This window comes from Cryptomeria japonica, chromosome 10 (genome assembly GCF_030272615.1).
Source record: "Cryptomeria japonica chromosome 10, Sugi_1.0, whole genome shotgun sequence".
Lineage (NCBI taxonomy): Eukaryota > Viridiplantae > Streptophyta > Pinopsida > Cupressales > Cupressaceae > Cryptomeria > Cryptomeria japonica.
Window position 1 is genome coordinate 513,974,451 of NC_081414.1, and position 25,804 is coordinate 514,000,254.

General features: G+C 40.1%; 1 protein-coding gene across 2 annotated transcripts in view; it reads right to left on the bottom strand.

Moving 5' to 3' along the window:
• The window catches only part of LOC131054548 (uncharacterized), a 78,654-nt gene that overhangs the window by 12,105 nt on the left and 40,745 nt on the right, over positions 1 to 25,804 (bottom strand). For both annotated transcript variants that reach the window (XM_057989085.2, XM_057989084.2), the window contains exon 3: positions 68 to 124. In XM_057989085.2, coding sequence (XP_057845068.2) covers positions 68 to 124 — 57 coding nt within the window. The remainder of the gene's footprint in view (positions 1 to 67; positions 125 to 25,804) is intronic.

The following is a 25,804-nucleotide window of genomic DNA, read 5'->3' on the forward strand; positions in this document are numbered from 1 at the left end:
TTATTAACATCCAGGACTTATTTTCCAGGAGTAATGTTACAATGGAATATGCTTAAAAAACTGGTACCTCTGATATCTCTTCTGCTGAGAAGTTCTGTTTCAAACAATAATTGCTTGCCAGAATCTGTACGGCAATACAATGCTAATAATGTGAGTGATATGTAAGTGTATTCTCCCAAGTCTTAAATGAATGAAATATAATGATATGCATATTATTGCAGAATGATTCAGAAAGAAAGAAACAAATGATGTTAATGTTCATGGATAGTGACCATTGAAAGTTGAAACACATAAATACAATCAGCTATAGAAGGGAAATACTAAGGTAAAAAGGTAAAATAACTCAATAAAATGTACACAGAAAGTAAAGACCAAGGCAAGAGATGGTAAAACTAAAGTGGTTAAAGACCGCAGACATAAGACACGGCAACAATATAAATGTCCTGTGAGGGAAGGAATCCTCAAAGACACACAGAGTCGATGAAGATCAAGCAGGGGAACTTGAAAGGAGACTAATGATGTCCCACTTTGGCAGTCAGACTCAAACCTGAAGAAACAATATTATCTCCATCTATCATCACAAAAGAGCCCGAGAAAAATCATAATGTTAAAGCCTCAGGGGGCCTAGCTGACCATTCCTAGGAGACTCCTGAGTCCTCCTTCTAGAGTGTCTCCTAACACCAAGGCAAATGAACCTCTCTTAGCAATGAAAAAACTAGTATTGTGCATCATCATCTTGTAGCACGGTATGAAGGCAGGGAGAAGGCACTCACTAAAATAACAATAGTCTCATTGATCTGTCTCCTAGTGAGCACAAATCAGTAAATAAGATGACAAATTCACACATTAATTTACCTAAATTTGAAACTCCAATGTTTTCATAACATATAATGAGACAGTCACTCGTAGAAATCCAAAGCAATCCCATTTCATTATTTTTCAACTACAGCTTCAACGTTAAATCTTGCGATTACTCATAACAATAATGGTAGCTAGGCTTCACATGAATTATTAAAAAAATGATATGTTAGCTACAAGTTGTGCTAAAGCAACATAATGCATAAAAAATTATTTGTGCTAAAGCAACATAATGCATAAAAAATTATTTGTGCTAAAGCTACATAATGCATAAAAAATCATTAAGTATTTTATTCAATTTTCTCCCTGGTAGTTGTAGGCATCAACTTCATAAAAGACCTGTTGTTAAATAGAATGCTAAGTAAGAGCTGTATATGAAAGCACAACAAAGCAAAATAAATATGTTATCCAAGGTAATATTCAAATATTCCCCATTATCACTAATTATAGTCTATACTCTATAGTGCATAAATTTAAAAATATTGCATACATTTATGGTCAATATGGAAATTCAACTCATAAATGGAGAGACAGGAAGCAGTTCTCTACAGGCAGGTCATCTTCAAAAGGGTATGATTACATGAAAATTAGTATGTCTTTTATTGTGGCCTTTTCTACTGTAAAAAGTGCTCCACAAAATTAGAATGTACTTCCTAGATATCACAATATCTTTAAGCAATATATTAGTATATTATTCAATGGAAAATAGGCATCAACCTAGAAATGCAAACATATACTATATTATATGCTTCAATAATATTTAGAGAAGTCTAGTATGAGACAGGTGCCACAACATTAACAGGTCATGTAGTGGCTCCTTCATGGTGGTTGATGTCAGCATTATTCCTTCTATTCCACACTCAGATTCGCAAGTAGACCTGCAAGGGCCCCAATTCCCACCCCCACTTGCTTTCTCAACTTGATCAACATCTATGGTGACAGAAGTTCCTTTCACGTGGCCAATCATAATATTTGTAACATTTTTCATATTTTTGACAATCTATAATTTACTTTGGCATGTAGGGGTACCTTTCATGGTCCGCCCATGGCAGATAGAGTTTTTCTGTCTGGTTAGGTCTTTTGGTGTTGTATGATTTTGGAGCTTTTTTGGGGGCTCTCCAACATGCTATAATGTATTTGTTGAGTTGCATTAATCTACATTGGTCACTTAATGTAGACACTAATTTATTTCATTCTTTCATTAAGTTCCATGAATGTTTTCACATTTAACAAAAAATAAGCTAGCATCAAGGTAGTAAAAAAAATTTTACAAGAACTTTGAAGTGTAGTAAAAAATATTCATTTATTAAACAGTCAGAAGCTAACTCGAAATCCACAAAAAAATATTGCCCATTAATGTACTACAAGTGACAGATTTGAGACAATAGTTTCTAAACTTGCACAACTCACGAGTACTCACAAGCTATATGTGGCCAGCAAGTAACTTCTTTGAAACTCAACAGTCAAGATTCTGGCAAGTATTCATGAATCCATCGAAAAACATGTCAGATCCATGTTAAGATGAATATGTGCTAATAATATTCAAAACATGCATTAACTAAAATTTTATCTACAACCTTACACTATATTTGTGCCATCAAGCAACATAGGGTAATACATTAACAAGAAAAAGAAAAAGGAAACTGTCCTAGCACTAAATCTTCATGACAGAAAATCTAGTAGTACTATGAACAATTGAAATAATACATTAACTAGAAATTCCACTTTTTTAAACTACATGCTAGAAAAAAAATATTACAAGCATATTGTGTTGAGTCCCAAAACTACAGCTCCACTTCCTAGATCAAAATACACATCATGCAAGTGAAATCAGTTCATCAACAAATCATGAAGGGTTGAAGGCCAACTCTATGAGAGTGAATTTCATCTCCTACTCTTCAAGCTTAGCATAGACTCAAGAGGGTATTCTCAAGGGTACACCTGAACAAGTATTAAAATTAAACAAAATAGACAACCAAACCCAACCATTGACTTGGCCCCAAAGCTTGTTACTAAACCAAGAACAACTAGCCATCTCAAACCCCCTATATATACTGTGCACAATCATAACCCACATGAAATAGATCTACTAAATGTTCACTTAAGAATGATTCCCTAGTTAGATTGATGGTCATGGGTGCACAGAAAGGATTGATTTATTATTAAACTACTGCTTAATGCTTGCATTTGTTTTGATGGTGTGAGATTGATCAAATGAGAAAGATCATTACAAGGCTTGCAATGTTTTCAGAATGCTATTACATTCATCTAACCGAACATAACACTTGTGCTAACAAATGTGACAAAGGAGAATCCAAGCTGCAACTCAGAAATCCTCCTATAGATATACGTAAGGCCACAGGGACATTCTACTACAAAATCACTTGCAATATTGATCTTCTTAATTCCATTGGCTTGTACCCTACAAAACAAACTAGAATGGAATTTCTAGTTACCCTTCACCACACTAGCAACCTTCAAATGTCTAGAGACCCCACAAAAGACCCAACTCCTTTGAGAATGACCAAAAACTTATCTATATACCCAATCAGGCATCTGCTAATCTGCAATATTGAAGTAACCTAAAACTGAAGTCCCTGGTGCATTCATGTTGATAATAGAAGCCTTGGATGTGAGAAAGAAACCAAGAGTTTCACAAGGTAGCTTGGAGAGCCACTTTGCAATAATGATGATTAGGTTTAAATAAAGAAATTAGGCGCCATTATATTTGGCACTCAAAGCAATGTTTAAAATGCCTTCACATTACACTATCATCAAGCCACTTTACATGTTATACTCAAGCATCCTCTAATGACGTCACAACCATAAAATAATTTGAGATGCCAAGCCTAAGCATACAATATACTACTAGTCTTACACTTTTTCCATCGTGTATCAATACTCTTTCCATGGCATACTACATGAATGGTGGCATTTCATGCCCTATTGGTTAATTCCCTGTGATTATAGAACTATGACAAATCTCCACCGAAACTAACCACCCCTCATTTGCCTAAGCTCTTTTGTGTGTCAACACCTGACATCAATGCTAAAACCAATATCGAAAATTTGTGGTGTTTTCAAAACTACCACAAAGTTCTAACAAACACTATGCTCTTCACCTCTTGAAAAACGCTATGCCTCACTAAAAACTTTGTCAACATCTAACGCATGTTTCAGAACCTGCCGAACTCGCCAACACTCCTTGAAAAGTTTTCCTTTCAAAATATGTAGGTTAGTGTTGTGACCATTTCACACATCGCCCTATCAGAATGGGGACCCCCTCTTTTTCTTAGGGTTTTGCTTTCCCTTAGTTAGTTTTTCTCTCTGCTTGCTTGGGTTTGAGTGAGTGAGTGGTTGCCTGGGCTGGCTAGATTAGGGCTACTCTCTGAAGGCTCGTTTTAGGGTTTCCTTCTAGCTGAGTCTGGCCTAGTTTTGAGAGGTCATTAGTTGTCTGCCTGGAACCTTAAGTTTGCCTTAATGAAGTATTTCCTTTCAGGAGAATCAGGATGGTGAGATTGAAGAAGAGGGTGAATAGGTCTAAGGTCAGGGTAGGTCTAGTTTGATGGTTTTCTTGTTAGAGTCTTGTTTGCTTCCAGGTCTGAGTTGATTGAGCAGAGTCAGTGATCAGAAGGAGATCGAAGTGGTGATTTCAGAAATTGATGAGCAAAGGCACCTGATGATGATTGAAGGAGTTTTGGAAGAATATGACCAAGATTGTTGACTTTTGAGGCATAATTGAGAAAGTTGATACATTTTTGCCTTGAAGGAGAGTTTTTAGGCTTTGAAATGAAGAAAGCTAGTCTATGAGGAGATTTTTGCTCCTGACCCTTCCAAAGGGTCCAGAGCGAAATTCTTGAAAGCTCTCATTTTTACTTGGCTAAAGGCAAGATCTTGATGGGGATGCGTGAAGAATGGTCTATGTTTGCCTCTTGAAGAGAATTGAAGTTCAAAAGGTCAAGGATCAAACCCAAAACATGATTTTCGCTCTTGACCCTTCCAAAGGGTCCAGAGCGAAAATCCTTGTTGCTTTCATTTTCTTCTCAGTTTTGGCTAAGTTTTCTTTTCTAAGGTATGTTTGAGGATAAATTGATATGTTTTTGCTTGGAGATGGAGTTGATTGATTTTGAAGAACAAGATTTTAGGCCTAAAGGAAAATTTCGCTCCTGACCCTTCCAAAGGGTCCAGAGCGAAATTCATCATACACCTTGTTTGTTGCCTTGAATGGGTTAGAAGCATTGTTCCTAATGTTGGAAAATGATTCAATCTTGCCTCTTGAAGTGGTTTGAAGTTTGAAAAGTGAGCAATCTAGCCTGGAATGAGATTTTCGCTCCTGACCCTTCCAAAGGGTCCAGAGCGAAAATCTTCTTGAAGCTCATTTTCTTTCCTTGTTTGACTAAATTTTGATTTGCAGGGTATCTTGGAAGGAAGGTGGGACATCCTTGTTGCCTTTGAAGGTTTGAAAGCATATGAAAATGAAGGATTTTGGACTAAAACAGGATTTTTGCTCCTGACCCTTCCAAAGGGTCCAAAGCGAAATTTCAAAAAGCTCTTATTTTTGCAATGAAGAAGGTCAAGTTTTTGATTTGTTATGACGTGGATGGAAGTGAAATAACTTGTCTTTGCCTCTTGAGGTCGTTTTGAAAGGGAGAAATGAAGAATCTAGCCCAAGTAAAGATTTTCGCTCCTGACCCTTCCAAAGGGTCCAGAGCGAAAATCTCTCTAAGAGACATTTCTTGCCTTATTTGGCCAAAACTTGATGTCCAAGGCATGATGAGATGAAGAATGAACATGATCTAGCCTTTGAGAGTATTTGGAAGTTGTGAAAATGAAGGATTCTAGCCAGGAAAGGAAATTTTGCTCCTGACCCTTCCAAAGGGTCCAGAGCGAAATTCCTTATTAACCTACCTTTCGACCTTTCTTGGACATGAAACCTTGTTCCTACGACAATGAAGGATGAAATCCTACCTTGCAAAGAAGTTTCAAGTTGAAAAAATGATGATTTTTGGTCAAGAATGAAAATTTCGCTCCTGACCCTTCCAAAGGGTCCAGAGTGAATTTTCTCAAAACCTCTTTTTGCTATCAAATTTTTGCTAGGTCAAGTGTGGGATAAGGTAAAATCAAGAGGAAGTTGCCCCTAAGAGTGACTTTGAGTTGCTAGAAACCATGAGAGATGAAGGAATTGAGCCTCGAAGTGATTTTCGCTTCTGACCCTTCCAAAGGGTCCAGAGCGAAAATCGTTAAAATCATCTTTTCTTCCAAATTTTGAGCAAAGCCAAGCTTGGACAAGGGGGTGAGAAGGCATTTGGATTGCCTTAGAGTGGATTTTGGTTGCCAAGAATGAAAATTTTGAAGCCTAGTGAGAATTTCGCTCCTGACCCTTCCAAAGGGTCCAGAGCAAGATTTCTAAGATGCCCCTTTTTCCTTGCAAATCAAGACAAGATTTTGGTTTTTATACCCTAGAGAGGAGTGAGACAAGATGTTCTATGCCTTGGAGGAGATTTGAAGTTGAAAGGATGGCAAAATAGCCCTAAAACAGGATTTTTGCTCCTGACCCTTCCAAAGGGTCCAGAGCGAAAAATCCTAAAATCTACTTATTCCTTTCAAATTTATGCTAAGCTATGCCTAGACCATGGTAAAGGATGCCCTTGAGATTGCCTTTGAGTTGATGTTTGTCTCCAAAAGTGATGATTCTAGGCCAGAGGAGGAAAATCGCTCTTGACCCTTCCAAAGGGTCCAGGGCGAAAATCCTAAAAACTCCTATTTTGCCTTGCAAAATCAAATCAAACTTGGATTGGGTGAAAGAAGAGAACTATTTCCTAGCCTTGTGAGGTGGATTGAAGTTGGAATGATGAAAAATGAGCTACAATCAAAGAAATTTGCTCCTGACCCTTCCAAAGGGTCCAGAGCGAAAAACCCTAAAGTCACCTTTTCCTTCAAGATTTGAGTTAAACCAGGCCTAAACAAAGGTGAAAGAGACTATTTAGAATGCCTTGAAGAAATTATGACCTTCAAAAAATGTGAATTTTGAGCTCAACTGAGAATTTCGCTCTTGACCCTTCCAAAGGGTCTAGAGCGAAATTCTGGATAGGTCCTGTCCCTGGCTAGGTTTTTGAGCAAAATTGACCTTTTTCGCCTTGTGAAGATCAAACCAATGCTAGCAAGTTGAGAAGTGGATTCAAACTGAAGGAATTTTGATGAATTGAAGTGAAAGAGATTGGAAAATTGGCCTGAAGAGTGAATTTCGCTCCTTACCCTTCCAAAGGGTCCAGAGCGAAATTCCCAAAAATGCAATGTTTCCTTCAAAATATTGTTGAGCCAAGTCAGTGGTTGAGATGAATAGACCCTGGAGATTGCCTTGAAAAAGGTCAATGATCAAGCAAAGGTGAATTTTGACCTAAAAAGAGAAAATCGCTCCTGACCCTTCCAAAGGGTCCAGAGCGAAATGCCTATTTTCACCCAATTTACTCATGTGAAGAGCTAAAAAATTGAAATCCAAGACTTTGTTAGGCCAAAACAAGCATAAGCTCGCCTTCCGGAGGATTTTGAAGTGAAGAAAATATGGTATTAATGGCCTAGTCAGGGAAATCGCTCCTGACCCTTCCAAAGGGTCCAGGGCGAAATCCTTGAAAACACCTATTATTCACCTTGTTTAAGCTAAGTTGAAGGCAAGTTGCAAAATTTTGAGGGCAAGAGCATGGGAGATGGCAAACCTAGGTTGTGAAGATTTTGATTCATGAAGCAAACAAGCCTAGATGAGAGGTCCAATTAAGCCTTGAAATAATTTAAGCCTCCATCACTTTGAACATTTTTAATGCCTAAGGAGAATTAAAAATTCATCAAGTCTTGATCAAGCCTTAACATTCCTAAGCTAGCCCATAATTTTTCACTAAATTTGCCTATTACAGCACATTTGAGAGATTGAAACAAGTTCGCATAAATTAAGGCATTTATAATTTGATTAATTAATTTTTAAGCCTAAAATACATGAAAAATCCACCTTTAAGCTTTGGAATTAATTTTAAAAAATTAAAAAAATTATGCTTGAGCGCTCAATATTTCATTATTTTGCCTTTACAAACAAGTCAACCATCCTTTAAGAGGGGTTTTATTTTATTTTATTCCCTATTTGCCAAGTCAGCCTTGAAGGAAATCAAGGTGAGCGCCCTATATAAGGGAGGTGTATTTTGACAAATTCAAATCATTCATTCATTATCTCTCATGCGAACTTGAAGAGCAGATTTGGAGGTGCGAAATTGAGCTAGTTGAAGGCAAATTTCCAGAATTTGGAAGTGTTGACGTGGATGAAATCGCATTGCTGCAAACTCCATACGGCCAACGCAGAATAGAATAGCCGACTGATTATCCTACTCTCTCTTGAGATAAGGAAGTCTCTAATGCTGTTTTCTAAGTTTGATCAAAGGAGACAACCTCAAGGTTTCTTTTGTCAGGTCTTGACTGCGGGATCTCTCAGTGGCTTGATGTGTTTATGCTGGAAACACAAGGGGACTTACGATTTGCAACAAGCTAGTCTGTTGTGATTCTCGAATTACACAATAAAGAGCAAAAGGAAAGGGTTAGGAGATCTAAAACTAACAACACGGGTATGCGGGTAGACAGATTCAACATAACCAATTCCTACTTGGCCAGAATAGCTCACAACCTTGCAGGAACGGTGCAATCTTCAAAGGAACTTGGAAGATTTTCAGATTGGAGACGCACGGCTAAGCACCCAATTCTGGCGCAACTCAGATGGACACCTGCAATTGAACTAAGCACAATCGAAGGCTCAGGTTAACCACACAAAAGGATACACAATCAGTATATCCTCAGTGGTATGAGCCCGAATCTATCAAATACCTGCACACCCAAAATAGAAAGATCTATCTAAAATGCTGAAAGAAATCATGCAAACAGGATGAAAACAAGACAATAAACACCAAATCAATGTTTATATATTGATCTCAACTGCCTATTACAACAATTTCTGCAGCATCTCTATGCTACTACTAAGATCTAACCTATTCTAACTCTAAAATCTAACTATCTAACCATCTCACTATCTAACAATCTAACAATCTCTAACAATCTCTCTAACCCTTTACAAAAGAAAGGCCTCTGCCTTTTATAGATATTACAATTTTGAATCAGAGGCCAGGATGGACTACATCCAAGGGCCCTGATCTGTCTTCCAGAAGCTGACAGCTTTAACCCATGCCTAGTCAATTCTCAGTTATCCAACCAGCAACTATCTCAACTACCTGCCACTATTTGGCTTTAATTCAGGTCTATCCAATCTTCTTGGTGGTTGGGAATAGTTATCCACAAAAATATCTTGCACGGGACCCATAGGCAGTTTACAATAAAGCAATTTCAGCTTTTAGGAATTGAATTCCTGGAATTAAATCCATCTATGCACTTTCTTGAGAATGCATAGACTGAGTGTTCTTTTGCTTTTTGCCTTCAGTTTCGCCGGTGGACTTCATTTATGTTCAACGGCACGGTTCCCAATGCTTGGTTGCTCTTGCACTCCTGCATCTTTTCTTTTCCAATCTTCAGTGCCTGGCCTTGAATTGCGATCCTTCCTCGATTTGCATTTCAGGTCTTTCTCCTGGTTCTTCGATGACGTCCTGCGATCAACCAATTTCACTTAATTAAATTAATTTGGAAAATTAAATAATTTAATTTAACAAACATTAAATTTAATTACGACGTCTGGCTTGAGAAGCTCTTTGTGAGATGTATCTTGAAAATGCTTCTCCTTCTCTTCGATTGTGAAATCTGATCCTTGGTCTTTACTTCTGCATGTTTTTACCTTTCGAGTCTTGGACGTTTTAAATGGGTTTATGGCGCGATTCTGGAGGTTTGAAGAGCTTCTGCAGATTTTAAAACTCTAACACTCATGCTTTTCTGGTGAATTTTGGAGAACTTAGACATTTTTGAAATTTCATCATATTCTCCAATTTAGCCCCCCAAGGTCCGAAATTGGCAGACTCAAGGCGAATTTCGGGCCTTATGGGGATTTTTTACAAACCTTCCAAATATTAAATTTCGGCCCCATGGTCCGAAATTGATGTTTTGGGTGAAATTCGGAGCTCTTGGGGTTTCATACAAACTTTTAAGCATTTTCGGACCTAAAGCACCCTTTTTGGGAAATTTCGGATTGTTTGAACTTTTTGCAACTTTATCATTTTCGGACCTCCTGGCGTTTTGGAATTTCGTGATTTTAATGCCAAATTCGGAACTTAAGGCGCCTTTTACAACTTGTCCAGGGTTTTGGACCATTCAACGTTTTTGCGAATCTTTGAAGTTCGGATTTTTGGAGGTTTTAACGTTTTGGTGCCCAAGGTATTTTTCGCGATTTTTACCTTCTGGAGCTTTCAGCGGTTTGAAGCATATTTTGCGAATTTTAAACAAATTTCGGAGCTCCCAGCGTTTTGCAACCTTGGAGATATTTTCGGAGCATTCATACTATTTGCAACTTTGATGGGTTTTTAAAATTTTGGGGCTGGGGTCCGAAAATGGGTGTCTAAGGCGAACTTCGGACCTGGAGGAGCCTTGCAAGATTTCGCGTTTTCACATTCCGCCCCTAGGGTCCGAAAATGAGGATTTTAAGTGATTTCGGACCTCAGAACATTTTTGCCGAAGTTTAAAAGGAACTTTGGACCTAAACGCGCCTTTATAAACTCGATACACTTTCCATTTACCTCCCCCCAAGGTCCGAAAATGAGGCTTAAGGCAAATTTCAGACATAGAGGGTTTTACACATTTCGGAGCTTCAACGCCTCTTTTGTGATTTGCCATTATTTCAAATTTTGGAGCAAAGGTGTTTTAGCGAACTGGAGACTTTCGCCAATTTATAGCAAACTCCGGATCCTTAAGGCGTCCTTCGCGATTTTGAAGATTTCGGAGTGTTAGCATACTTTCTGCCTTTGCGATTTTGGAGTTTTCGCACTTTGGTGCCGAAAGGCATTTTCGGACCATAAGACATATTTCGTAATTTTCAGAAGAATTTCGGACCTATAAACACATTTTGCAAATTTAGAAGAAACTTCGAATTTCGGCCCTAGGGTCCGAAATTGGTGCTTTAAGTGAAATTCGGACCTGAAGGCACTTTTGCAACATTTCACTTTTTCGGACCTCCTGCCAGTTTTGTCAACTTTTTCACTTTTTGGCCCCAAGGCCCAAAATTGGGCATTTTGGGCGATTTTAAACGTTTTCTCAAGAAGTGCGAGCTTGGGCACTTGGGCAAGTTTGTGAAGTTCTCGCCGAAGGATCATTTAATGGAATATAACATTTAAGTATAAGAAATTCCTTTCTTATACTTTAAGCTATATTCCATATATACTTTCAGGATGTTTGAGAGTGGTTTTAGACCTCCAGGAGTTATATTGCAAATTCTAGTTTTTGGAGGTATCCTCAGTTTTCAGAGTTAGCCAAATTTCAGGGTCAAGAAATTCCAGACTTAGCTAAATTTCAGGGCAGGACAGAAAGGCACGAACTGGGGGGGTCCCTGTCCAAGACGGTGATGGGTGTGCGATTCGCACAACAGGAAGGTATTTGAAGGCTAGTGGAAGGCGAAATTCTTTTGAAGGCTGATTGAAGCATAATTCATCCAAAGGAGGACCTGAAATTCAGATCAAACGTCCTTGTCCAGCAAATTCTCATCTCCCTTCATTCATTTTTCAAGGTTGATAGCTAAAATTCAAGGAAGAGGTATGAAGAATCAGATTTTTGAAATTTTTATTCAAGATTTAGTTTGATTTTCCATAGTAATCCTTTGAAAAATCTAAGTCTTGTACAATCTGATTTTAATTTAATTTGAAAATTCATAATTCTTAGATTTATAATTATTTTCAAATTAATATTTAGTTATTTCCTTGAAAGGTCTCAAATCTCCTATAATGAAGATATTATGCTCAAACCCTAACTTTAAGCTTTTGTGTAGGTGTCAAATGACGACCCCCAAGGCTGGAGGATCCACTACTCGACAGGCTCTCATCAAGGAGGATCAGAGGAATGACGAATTGGAGACCAGGATCGTGTCCAAGTGGAGCAATATCGGAGACACCAATCTAGGAAACTTCAATGTGAAGAAGTTTCGGGAAGCACCCTACATCGGCAAGCCGTCACCTATTGCAAAGAAGATAATTGAGAGTGGCATCATCAATGCTGCAGGTTTCCCTCCTGTAGTCAAATGTCATGAGTTGATGATTGAGTGTGCCCGACACTATGATTCACACTCAAGGATGATCGTAGCCGAGGATGGAACTATCTTAGCCTATCTTTCGGAGGAAGCTATAAGTGAAGTTTTTCATCTCCCGGAACATAGAGACATGATCTACAAAAGTCTAGAAGGAGCTAGATCTATCTATGAGGATGATCCCGATTCCTGCTTGAACTTCATTAACAAGAATTGGCTACTCAAGAGCAGACCTCGCCTGAACAAGATTCCCAGTACACCGCACAGAATCGACTTCCAAGAAGAATTCAAGGATTTGATAACCTTGCTCAATCGGGTCACGGGTGCCTCTCAAGCTTTCTTCTTCAACAAATGGATGTTCTTCTTCATACAACTTATTGTCCAAGGGAAGGGAATGCTCAATTGGGCTAGAATCATTAGCAACAGCCTGGACGTGCAGTTGAGAAGACTAAGGCCTACCAAGTCATTTCACATGAGTTCATATGTTATATATGCCTTGATCAGAGGTTTTGAGTATGGAGGACTACCTCGCAGAGGAGTTGTTGGAAGAGGACCCACAGAAATGAGAGTTTGTGATTCTCATGTTCAACTACATCATCCGCCAAGAAGTGACTACAAGCTAGTCAATGACACCTTCACGATGAATATTACCAGGATATTGCAAGGTGGGATTCACAATCAACTGTCTCTGGACGCACAGGAGCTCGTGAAGAAGCATGGTGCATGGTTCATTCAGTTTCCAAAATTCACATACATCAAAGTTCATGGGTGTCCTTCGCCTCCCTACATGTTGCCAAGATATCCTACAGACAGGATAGTACTACTTGAGGTGACTAGACAGTTGGCAGCTTATGCAAAGGCATCAAGACACAAGCATGGAAATAGAATTCCAGTACCCATCATACTAGGGAACTCAATTGAAGTATGTCCTAATACTCAAGCCGCGGAAGATGCAGAGAAGGAATTATCTCTATACTCATTCACATCCTTTGCCTCCAGAGAGAATTTTGATCCTCATGGTCATATAGAAGAAACAGTCGGGAAGAAGTACAAGCATGAGTTTCAGCTGGAGGACTTTTGGATGAATGTCCAAGATGATGTAGAGGTCAAAAGAAAGATGCATTCCAGGTTACCCTTGGATCTCATCAGGAAATGCAAAATTTATAGAGTAGCCGATCAAGCCCAGGACAGTGGTAGATACCTCCAATCATCCTATGAGAAGGAAGATAAAGAAGTGAAGGTAGATTGGAATGAGCCCGAGGTTTTAGACCTAAGAGCTTTGATGGCTCCCGTTTTATCTTGCACCTACAGATGGGTGGATGTACAGCATCAAAAGTTGAAGGAGCAAAATGTATCTATGACATTCACCTTGGAAGCAAGACCAGAAGAAGGAGAGGCAAGTGTGAGTGAGAATACTTCTCATTCCAAAGGCTCAAAGAGGAAAGAAGGACCTGAGAAGAGAGAACCTTCCAAAAAGAAGCAGAAAATAAATCCTGATCGCCCACCAAGCACATCTTCTAGGCATGAAAAGGAAGCAAGTCAAGGAGAAGATCAGAGGCAGATAGTGTATGAAATTGATGAGTATATGGAATCCATGGTATAGAATGATAAACAAGGAAAAGGACAGAAACCTCAGCATTCATCAAGTCAATCTCCCCAAGTTGGTGCTAATGAGCAACAAGAAGAAAAGAATGATGATGAAGCAACATCTCCTTTCCGGGAAGATAGACCTCTACCTAAAGAAATACAAGTGAGGGAAACGAGATCTGCCATTCCGGATTGGCTGAAAGAGAGGCTAACAAGGGTAGTTGTGGTTGAAGAGGAAGAACATGTATTTGACTTGGAAAGCCTTATAGGAAATTCTCATGAAGTAATAGAGAAGAAGAAGGCCACAAAGATGTCAAAGGTAATTAGAGATGAGACAGGATCCAGAAAAGTGCAGATAGCTACACCAATGGTAGACAAATATGAGGATGAGATTCTAGCAGAAGAATATGATCTAGAAACATTTGATCTTGGTCCACTTACCACTGAGCAGGCTATGGAAGAAGCAACTGATTCACTGAAAGCACTCAAAGACAAACTCAAAAAGGAAGTGGAAAAGAATAAGAAGCTTGAAAAGGAGGTCAGTGCTTGGAGGAATTATTTTAGCCATCTTAACCAGCCTTTGAGACGACAGGATCCAGCAATATCTCCTTTACATACACTTCCTCTTGAATCAATAAGTGAGGCAGAGAGGGTGAAGAGCCTAGTTCAACTCATGAGTTCTTGGATTGATGAATCTTACAAGATAGCCATCGAATTTGCAACAAGAATGATGAAGACAGTTCATCGAGCTATCCATGTCCTTGAGATTATCCATTATCTAATGATAACTGTAGCTGCATTCACTCACACTAGAGATTTTATCATCCCAGTCTTACAAGTGATAAGAGAAACACCAAGACGGATTCTAGCACAAGAAAATATAATGGATGGAGGAACCCATAGCCTCCTGCAGTGGTCAGCTCTGCTCCAGATGAAGGAAGTTCTTTTTGAGGACGTCAACACCAGACGCAGCCGAGTTGAAGGCACCATCCATCCAGTTCAAGACAAGGTGTTTGAGGTGTTGTGTACTATCCTTGACAGGCGGATTGAGATCGAGACCGATGTGGACATCCAGGAGTTGGAGGACAGAATCAAGGTCATCTTTTGTAAGGAAGAGAACATCGTCACAGAAAGGCAACGAGATCAAATGTATGCTACTATGTTCCTGATTGAGAAGACCAAAGAACTTGAGCCTGGGTGGGAGACGACTCTTCTCACTGCTTTTGATCAAGTCCTTCACTTGGAAGAATGAATGAAGAATCTTCCTGAGATTCCCATTGCTGAGATTGAGGGAATTGTGTCCAAATTCATTGAATATGCTAGGAAAGAGCATAGGAAAGGGAACAAAGTTCTAGATGAAAAGTTGTTATAAGATGATGTGGCAGCTTAATTCCTATTGGTCTATGTCTCCTCGTTATTTGTGCCAATTTTTATTGGCTATGGATTAATAATGTTTATCTAAATGGGGACCTTTTTGTAACAAACCCTAATTAGGGTTTAGGTGTCAAAATCTCAACCATTGATCTTCTTTTGATCCGGATCGTTCATTGTATTTGAGGATGCTATATAAGCCCTCACTCATTTCATTTTGAGAGTTAGAGAGAGAGAGGTTAGAAAAGTTAGAAAGTTGGAGAAAAATAAGTTTAATTTTGTTAGTAGCAAAATTGAGTAGTGAAGAGAGAAAGTTCAACAATTGTTGTTTATTTGGCTATGAGATCAATGAAATATTGAAGTTATGGTGTTTTGTTGCAATCCTTGTGGCTATCTTCATGGTTGTTTATCTTCTTGAATCACTCCTAGTAGAAATAGCATTTAGATTTTAAGTTTGAAGGACGAATGTTGTGCCTGATCTTTGATAAGACTCACATTCCAAACCACTAGCTCCTTACTGATGGTAAGAACGCCTTGTGTGGTCAACCGGAAACATTGAAATTGATTAAGAGTTCAATTATCATTGGAAGTATTGGTACGTATCTCCCTGATAGTATCTATCTCCTTGGTGATTTGAAAATATTTGAATACCCTTAGAAGATCACACCAATTCCAGTGGAGTTGTAATCCTTTGGCGATACTGAAATTGGTAGAATCTTATCAAGACCAGTCTTCATTAAGTCATTCTTAGGATTAGTTTAAGTATCTCTTCCTCGAAACCCTTATCTTTTGATCTTTTTTGAAAATCTGTTAGTATTAGGAAAATCCTGTTTTCTCATTTGGAAAGATAGTAGCACGGACAAGCTTTCTTTGAAAGTACGTAAGGCCCCTTGAAGAAACAGCAAACACAACAACCACTGGTGCTTATCCGCGAGTAGAAATCCTACAAAGCAAAACCTTGAAGTCCTTCCGATTGATCCTTTTTGTGATATCTTCAGCATTCGGAGACTTTACTCAAGAGAGGATAAGATACCTCTGGGTATTTTATTCTGTGTTTGGTCGTGTACAAAATACACATCAACAGTTAGGAAAACCATGTCAAGCACCAACAAAGTTAGGAGAACCTTGGCTAGGAGCCAACACAGGTTTTACAACCTCCTCCAATCATTGACACAATATACGAACAATGTAAGCTTTTCTTTTGAAAACGAAAAGGTGAGGAAAATAATGTCAAGCCCCAACAACGTTAGGAAGACATTGTTGACTCCTAACACTAGTTTTAAAACCTCAACAAAGTGCTGATAACATAATAAAAACTTTTCTCCTGGACATAGAACAGGTTAAAAAAGTAGCATCAAAGGCCAACGAGTTTATGGAAACCTTGTAGACTCTGACACTAGTTTTAAAACCAACCCTGAGTGCCAACAACATGACACTTCATCAATTTTATTTCTTCCTTTCATTGTTGGCGAAGCCCATCACAAGTCGAACTATTTTCAAGAACCTAGGGAGGTTCTCAAAGCATACCAAATCACCAACAAAGATAAACAATTTACCAACTCCTTCACTTTTCACGCCAAGGTCAAAGATCATGAATAGAGGAGACAAGATTGACAAACAAAACAGCCCTCCGCAAACCAGCATATAATCAAAGCACAATAGGACCCCAAAAACAACGGATTTTGAAGATTTTTACAAAGCCCTAACATATCGATCACTGTTTTCAAAATAGTTCAATAATTATCTACGATTGCAAAGAATTTGAAATTTCAGAGTTACACAAAATCATATCTACATTATATTGTAGAGGAAAAGAGACATGACAAAAATATGTCAAATTACAATAAAATTAAGGATGTAGCTTTTAAAAGATTGCTAAGCCTGTAACTTTTAAGCAAGTCAATGGAAAAGCAATTCCAAGGATCTTGCTATAAAAAACAAATTATTGATGGGAATGAATCTATCACGTTGAGCATACATTCACATACTAATATACATTCAATCTTCAGAACATTAAGACTACAAAATACAGATAATTAACAAGGAAAAATATAAACAGTACTCAAACAATGTATACCAATCGTTTAGCTTCCCAAGCACATAATAAGCAATATATCTATGGATGTAGGAGGACATATTCTGGAAGCATCAAATTCCGTATATAATTTCCAAACTATTAAATTAATAAATAATAGTTGTTATGTTTCATCAGATCAAAGCTAAAGATGATCACCAAAGATCAAAATGTACAACATTTGAAAAGACATACTACATGGTTGCACCGGGAACATGGTAAAAATTCACATCAAATTCATGAGAAGATTCAAGAATAAAAACCATTCACCTATCATTCTTTAGCTAACGGATAAATGGTTGCATCAAACAAAATAAATTGTGCTGTGCCAATAGAATAATGAGAAAGTTAAAAAATTGGAGCAAATAAATTGTTGCATTGAGAATACTTGATGAAACATTGTTCCAGACTTCTAGTTATACACGCTAATTTTTCTCTTAGAAAATCTTAAGAGGATTGTCTTATTATACAGAATTCAAGTGTCAAAGATAAATTTCAATTAAAAGTTTGGGTACAATGATTATGTAGAGAGAACATCATTTTACAAGCTTCATGGTGACACATCATACAACCTCACTTTAGAATAGAACAAAGCATACAAGACCAATGAGCCCATATGCAACAAACCTAATTTTGGAAAGAACTTAGATTTCCACATAAAAGAGATTGCCAGTTATGAGACGACGTGTTATATCCCCAATTAGGGATGTTCAATATTTCAATTTGATTTCACTTCAAGGGATATACCAATGATTGGATCTTATTTCAAATCAGATCTATCCTAATAGATAATAAACTTAACAAAATAAGCAGAAATGAATTGTAAACCCTTGCAAATAAACAGCTAATCGTTTATTCCTCTTATTAGAATGAAAGGTCACACTAAAAATCAATTCAGATGCCAGACAACAATAGAAATATTATTACCAGAAATATAACAAATTCACAGCAATGAGGGTGCTACAAAAGCCACCACCAGATTATAATCCATGGGCACTAAGAGAGAGCCACCTAACTCAGACAAATAGGCTTTGACAAGAGCCGCCCAAACAACAATTCAATGAAGCTCAGATGCGGGCATTGCTTAACACTAGATAGTGGCTTTCATCCACTAGCCAGCTATGCGGATCAGAGAGCTTTCATTCTCCAATCTCCAATGACAAACAAATAGGAAGCCGAAATTGTTTGAAGAATAATATCATAAAAACTGGATGATGTCACTGAATTTTGACTTAGCTTTAAATAAGCAATTGAACACTCACTTTCCCTCCAATTCAAATCTTCTTTTCTCCTTCAAACAGCCCCACACACACCCCTTGGCCAGCAACACATAAAGGAATAAAGCTTGATTACATAATACGCAAAGGGCACAATAATTTAAGCACACATACAATAGTACACAGCAAATTATAACAAAGTCATTTCCCTGATTTATTTTCCCAAGCCTACAGGAAATAGAATATAGGCTTAAGAAACATCAAGTAATCTTATGGATAAAGAGGACATAACATATTCCCAAGATACTTAGGAACACATAGCACTAACTAGGACTGTAGACAAACAAAATAAAATAGAAATCATCAACGATCCCTTGTCATAAACACAAACTATTCTAAAACATATGGACTAACATCAATGTGACATTTTTCACACTTCGCCCCATTGCAAATGAGGACCTGTTGGTGTGCATTTTATAAATCACCGAACACAGAATAAAATGTCCAAAGACACTCTATCCTCTCTTGAAAAATCATCGCTTATGCTAAGATTGCAAGAAGATCATATCGTGATTCCAAGGTTTCTTTTGTCAAGTCTTGACGTGTGGATAAGCTCAATGGGCATTGTGATATGCTGGTAATACACAAAGGAACTTACGCTTGGCTCGTTCAATTCACAATGAAGGTTTAGACAATGAAGCTCTATCATTTGGGATTTGGATCATGAAAAAACTGAAAAGGAGATAAGGGTTTAGAAGTTCTAATATAGTCCTAGGAATTCAAGAGATGGTATTGACTAGGTGAACTCAATAACCACACTCTGCTTCGTCACACTTAGGACAACTACACAAAGTGGGTGTAATCTTCAAGGGATGTGCTTATGATTTTCACGTCATGAATAACTACCCTCAAATTGAACAATATTTATCTAGACAAAGGTTAAACATCTACAAAGTAAGCTAAGACTAACTTTACACAATGAACAAAAATCATTTGTTCATCAAAAGTATGAGCGGAGATTCACCTCAAATCAATACTTATCAGATCTTGCATTCGTCTAACATACATGAAATAAAATCTAAACTATTGTGTTGAGGAAATTGAAAACCTTGCTAATCATTCAGATAATAGAGATTACAAAGCCTAGAAGCACACAAGTAATATATTATCCAAAAATGACCTCTCCCAACAATATTTCAAAAACCTCACTCTCCAAATGAGAGGAGGAAACCTTATATAGGCACACAAAAGTTTTAAACGACCGAGATCAAACAGTGATCAAGGGCCCAAATTGAAAGATCAAAACCCTAATTAGGGTTTGTTACAACTAACTGCCACTTGACCAATGAGAAAATTACATTTGGGGACACTTGTCCTTCTTGCTAAATATGAACCAATAATAAAAATAGAAGGTTGTTGCATTGTGAAGTGTGCCCTCTAGAAGCTTTGTTGCCGAGAAAATTAGTATTTGTTAGTAAATGTTAGGGGTCGGCAGTTGGTCGACGGTTGCTGACGGTTGGCACCGACAGCTGATCGACACCCATGTATATATATCTGTGTACCCCAATCTCTAGAGAGTATTATGATTATGATTATGCTGTTATGTCATTCTGAAGATACATTGTAATGTTGGCATTAATGAATATATAGTTTTGAGTTCTCTACATTTTGTGCATATGTGTACTATTTTGTTTTGCTCACATTTTGTAATGTTCTGAATCATACCCCATGGGGCAAAACATTTGGCGTTGTTGACGTTCGAATGTCGAAGATCAATGGGGACGAGCGGTAGGCACTAATGGGCCGACCATTTGATCAACAGTTGATTGTTACTGACAGTGATACACACGAAGAGGAAACCAAGCCGAAGCACGAGAGAATCAGTTGACAAAGGACTTGGTAGACTTGTGGGACGTTTCCGTCTCCCAGTGCGTCCAGAGGGAGGCTCGGGAGAGAGCCATTCCTGAAGACACTGTACGAAGTGAACTCACCGTCAACACACCTGTATTCGATCTTTTAGGGAGCCTCCCGAGGTTGGTGGCAAGAAATTTAATTGATCTCCAAGACCAAAGGGAAGAGACCAATAGTGAACGTCGTCGGCAACACATCCTGCAACGATTCCAAGAAAGGACCCGACGTGAAGAGGAGGAACGTGACGAGAGCCATCGACGACAAAGGATCCTCAACCCGTACGGAGAAAATAATTGATGCCAATAACGTTGAATAAGGATAGGAATCATGTACCGATGGGGCAAGAGGACGAGCATGAGGTTGTCCAGAGAAAATTGAGGTTGGAAGAGCAAGCGGAATGAAGAAAGCGGTTATGGAGACTTGCCGAAGGAGCAACCGAAGGAGACCGTGATGGCGGTGATGGTCGGAGATGACCAAGTATCTGAATTGATTGAGAACACCCGACGTCGTTTGGGGGACCTGACCCTCACGTTCGAAGAGATTGGCGACGATAGCGGAGTAGAACCGTACACACTGTTTCGAAGGGATTCAAGAGGATCCGAGGCTAGAAGGACACGGAGTGAGGAGCACACCGGAGACAGAGGCGTAAGGGATACGGGAGTGGCTGAGAGTGTCAGGAGGACACTAGAGCATCGTAGCCAGAACGTTTTTCGGGTCTAGTGCACCGAACCAGGGAGCAACTCCAACTGGGCCTAGCAGATAGAGTGGGTCTTAGATTCCAACAGGACCTAGCAGACAGAGTGGGTCTCAAATTCCAACCGGACCGAGCACTCAAAGCATGCTACCACAGGGAGTTAGGACAATGTCGAAGCAGCAAAAATTGTCGAAGTTTACAGGGGATGGAACGGAGGACCCCGTACATCATTGTAGAACGTGCGAAACAATTTGGTCTGCGAATGGGCAGACAAACCAAGATGAGTGGGTGACCCAGTTTCCTACTACGCTACGGGGAGTAGCGATAGATTGGTACTCTGAAGTTGACAAAGCCAAGGTCGGTACATGGACTAACCTGAAGAAAGTGTTTCAGGCTAAATTCAAATTGCTTCGAGACGATAATGAGATCGTAGCCGAAATTTATAGTACAAAGCAGAATAAACATGAAAGTGTGAGGGCATACAACCGGCGGCTTAAGGAGTTGTTGCGGAAGATGGAAAACCAACCAGCCGACCAATTGAAGAAGCGTTGGTTCGTAGAGGGTTTGAAATCCTCCTTGAAGAGGAAAATGAAGGTGGTTCCCCCTACGTCCTATGAAGATGCCTATAACAGGGCCATGGATATAGAGAGCGAAGACAAAACATCCCGGAAAAAGAAAAACATGTCGGATGATGACTCGTCTGAGGGGAGCAGCAGCGACGAGGAATCAAGCAAGAAGGTACAAGCCCTACAGAAAGATATGCATCGAATGATGAAGGAATTTACAACTACGAAGGGAAGTAGTAGTAAAAATGAAGGGGAACTATGGTGTGTTGATTGCAAAGAAGGTCACACTAAAGGCACGTGCCCTAAAAAGGCCTTCTACGATATTTGTCAGGTGTTGGGAGACTCCACCAAGGAGTGCCCATACAACATGAAGGCCAAAGATGCACAAGTACTCCTTACCCAAGAGCAGCCATCAACAGCCGCAACAACGGCCACCCCACAGCAACCGACCAACACAACTACATAATCTGGTGGCTATAAAAATAACTGAGGGGAGGAAAAAACAACAATAATAGCCGTCGGATACAGTATGATGCCAAAGGCCGACCAATGATTCAATGTCGAGCCTGTAGCAAATGGGGCCATTTTGCCAGGGATTACCCGAAGGGAGGAAGTTCGCAACACCTGTGTAGATGGTGCGGTCTAGGTGACCACGATGATGGGTACTCCTCGAAGTCAGGAGTGAACCTATTGACCATCGACAGACCGAAGGAAGAGGTGACTCTAGCAATCACACGGGCGCAAGCAAAAAAGGCTACATACCCAGACCCTCGTACGGAAAAGGAGACGGTACAGGCAACTAAGGCCAATGTTGAAAGGGAGATGAAGGAGCAAAGGGAAACAACGAATGAGGCCACATGCACTTCTACGGAATCCGAACAAAATATCCTCAGACAAGTATTGCAAACAAAGGTGTCCATAAAAAATAGGGACCTTCTCAGCACTATGCCACGACTGAAGGAGGCCATTACCAGCGCCATAGATGTGCCCATCCGTACGGCGGCACTCCACACGGAGATTCCGGTCAGCCCTTTGGCGGACCCAATGCTACTAGTTGTGAACAGTGGAAGACGCCCTACTGTAGTATTCCCTGAATACTAGGTACGATCCCCACAGACACCATTGTCGATGGAGGATCCGCGGTGAACGTGCTCCCTGAAGAAACATGGAGGAAATTGGGGAAGCCAACATTGTGGTGGTCAACATTTAACCTGGTAGGGGCTGATCAGCACGGCATTAAGCCAATCGAGACTCTCATGGCACAATGGGTAACCATTGGCACCCAGCCCTTCATTTTGGACTTTGTATTTATCCCTCTTAAAAAGAAAGGTTATGATGCTATCCCTGGGAGAGGATGCCTCATCGCGGCCAGGGTAAAACACAATTGGAAGCATAATACGCTATCCATGGAAAGTGGGGGTCGGAAATTTGTGATCGACCTGAGGATGCAGATGGTGCGTGAGGAGTTGGCATCCTCCTCAGAATCCGAATCGGAAGAAGAACCTTCTGGGATCGATGAGGGCAAACAAAAGATGGAGCCCGATGATGAAGGTGTTTTAGAGCTGAAGGGTTGTTCTGAAGATGAGGTGGGCTCGCTGAATGGACTTTTCCACTGGCAGATGGAGGATTATGAAGTCTTCCATCCTGCATGTCACATGTTGCAAATAGAAGAAGTACCAGAGGAGAAGGACATGTTCCCACCTGAGTATAGAGAATATAAGGAAGGGGTCGCTCAAGTTAATGACACCCCGGTGCACCAATTTGCCAAAGACAAACCCATAAGGTACGAGGACCCCAACCTGAAGGAGACAAATTTGGGGGATGAAACAAGCCCCAAGAATACTCTAGTTGGGGACAACTGGGACCAAGTGTTGAAGGCCTTCAAGATTTTCATGTAGTATAAGGACGTGTTCGCATGGACCTATAAAGACCTGAAGGGAGTTCCTCCAGAACTATGTCCATCAGATCCCATTGGTACCAAGAGCTCAACCAGTACGGAAGAGACTATACCGCACGAATAAAAACTATGTTGCCCGAGTGAACGAAGAGATTGAGCGGATGTTGGAGGCAGGCATCATATTCCGGGTCGAAACAAGTGAGTGTGTCTCACTGATCGTGATATCACTGAAGAAGGCCAACCAAATCCTCATTTGCGTGGATTTTTGGTGTCTCAATGTGGTCACCATAAAGGACCTGTTTCCGATACCCTTTACAAACAGTATCCTTGAGGAGGTAGCCAGACATGAGATATACTCATTCTTGGACGGCTTTTCAAGATACAACCAAATCTCTATAACTGAGGACAAACTGAAGACCACATTCATGGTCGAAGACGATGTATATGCATACAACCGAATGTCGTTCGGATTGTGTAATGCTCTTGCTACATTCCAAAGAATAGTTCTCCATATTTTCGACAAAATGTTTGTAGGGAATTTCAAGGCCTTCTTGGATGATTGGTCCATCTATAGTGGACAGGACACTCACTTGGTGGCATTACGGGAATGTATGGAACGATGTTGGAGGGCCCGACTAGCCTTGAACCCTAAGAAAAGCAGGTTTATGGTGCCTCAGGGAAAATTGCTCGGCCACATTGTCGTAAGGCCGGTTTGAAGACAAACCCGGATAAGGTAAGGGTAATAGTGGAGATGGAGTCTCCAACAGATGTGTCAGGAATAAAGTCCTTCCTCGGCCACATAGGGCACTATCGGAAGTTTATTAAAAACATCGCGCAGATTTCGCACCCCATGGACAAACTCACTCGGAAGGGGAAGTCATATGTATGGGAGACGGTGCAGGAAGAAGCGTTTGAGGAACTAAAGACGAGGCTGGTGGCTGCACCCATTCTTGCCTACCCTAATTGGGAGAGAGAATTCCACGTCCATGTGGATGCCTCTAACTATGCAATTGATGCCACATTAGCACAGGAGGGAGGACATGGGCTCGACCACCCCATTTATTTTGCTAGTCGGTTACTGCCAAAGGCAGAGAAGAATTACAGTACTACCGAGAGGGAAGCCCTCGGGATCGTTTATGTTGTGCAAAAATTTCGCCATTATCTGCTGGCGACCCCGTTTACATTTTATGTTGATCATCAGGCATTGATGTACCTGGTGAACAAACCTATTATTCAAAGGAGGATCAGTCGGTGGCTTCTCCTACTTCAAGAGTTCACGTTCACAATTATTGTGCGTCCCGACAAGAGCCATGTCATTGCTGATCAACTATCACGGATTAAATCCGGAGAGCCACCCGATGGAGTCAATGACAATTTTCCCGATGCCCATTTATTTTAAATAGCTGCATTACCATCATGGTACGGAAGCATAGGGGAGTACTTGTCAACCTCTCGATTTCCAGCAAACATGCTACCAGGAGAAAGAAGAAAGTTGGTTCTGAGAAGCAGAACGTTTCAATTGATTAATGGGTTACTTTACAAACTGGGCCCTAATCAAGTACTGCGAAGGTGTGTTATGGAAGAGGAGATCCCAAGAGTGCTAAGGGAAGCACATGAAGGACCTGCAGGTGGTCACATGGGACTAGACACCACGGCGCGAAAAGTGTTGCTTGCTGGACTATGGTGGCCTACCCTGTATAATGATGCGCTTGAATGGGTGGTGGGTTGTGATACTTGCCAGAGGGCAGGAAAACCATTGAAGAGGGACTTTATGCCCCTAAATCCTTCCCATGCCCAAGAACTGTTAGAGCGATGGGGTCTAGATTTTATCGGACCATTGAAGGCCAGCCGTGCACGAAGGTGTCGGTACATTGTGGTGGCCACTCAATATTTGACAAAGTGGGCAGAGGCACAGGCACTGCCAGATAACTCTGCTTTGAGTACTGCAAGGTTCATTTATGAACAAACCATTACGAGGTATGGCATTCCTATCCAATTGACAAGTGATAGAGGTGGGCACTTTGTAAATAACGTAGTTAAATTGCTCACGACGGAGTACAAGATTTTTCATTCTTTGTAGAGCCTGTAATATCCCAAGGCCAACAACCAGGCAGAGGCCACTAACAAAATATTGGTATAGGTAATCTATAAATCATGCGGGGTCGAACAAGAAGACTGGGAAGAAAAGCTAACGTCCATACTGTGAGCGTACAGGACCACGTACAAAGTGACAACTGGGCAGACACCCTTTCAGTTGATGTACGGTCAGGAGGCCATTGTACCGGCAGAATTCATGGTACCTAGCTTGTGGATAGCAATTGAGAACCGACTAGGAGACATGGAGAGTTTGCGGGAATGACTATACGCACTAGGTAAGCTGGACGAACGAAGAATGATGGCCCAATGGGTCACTGAAGCAGCTCAGC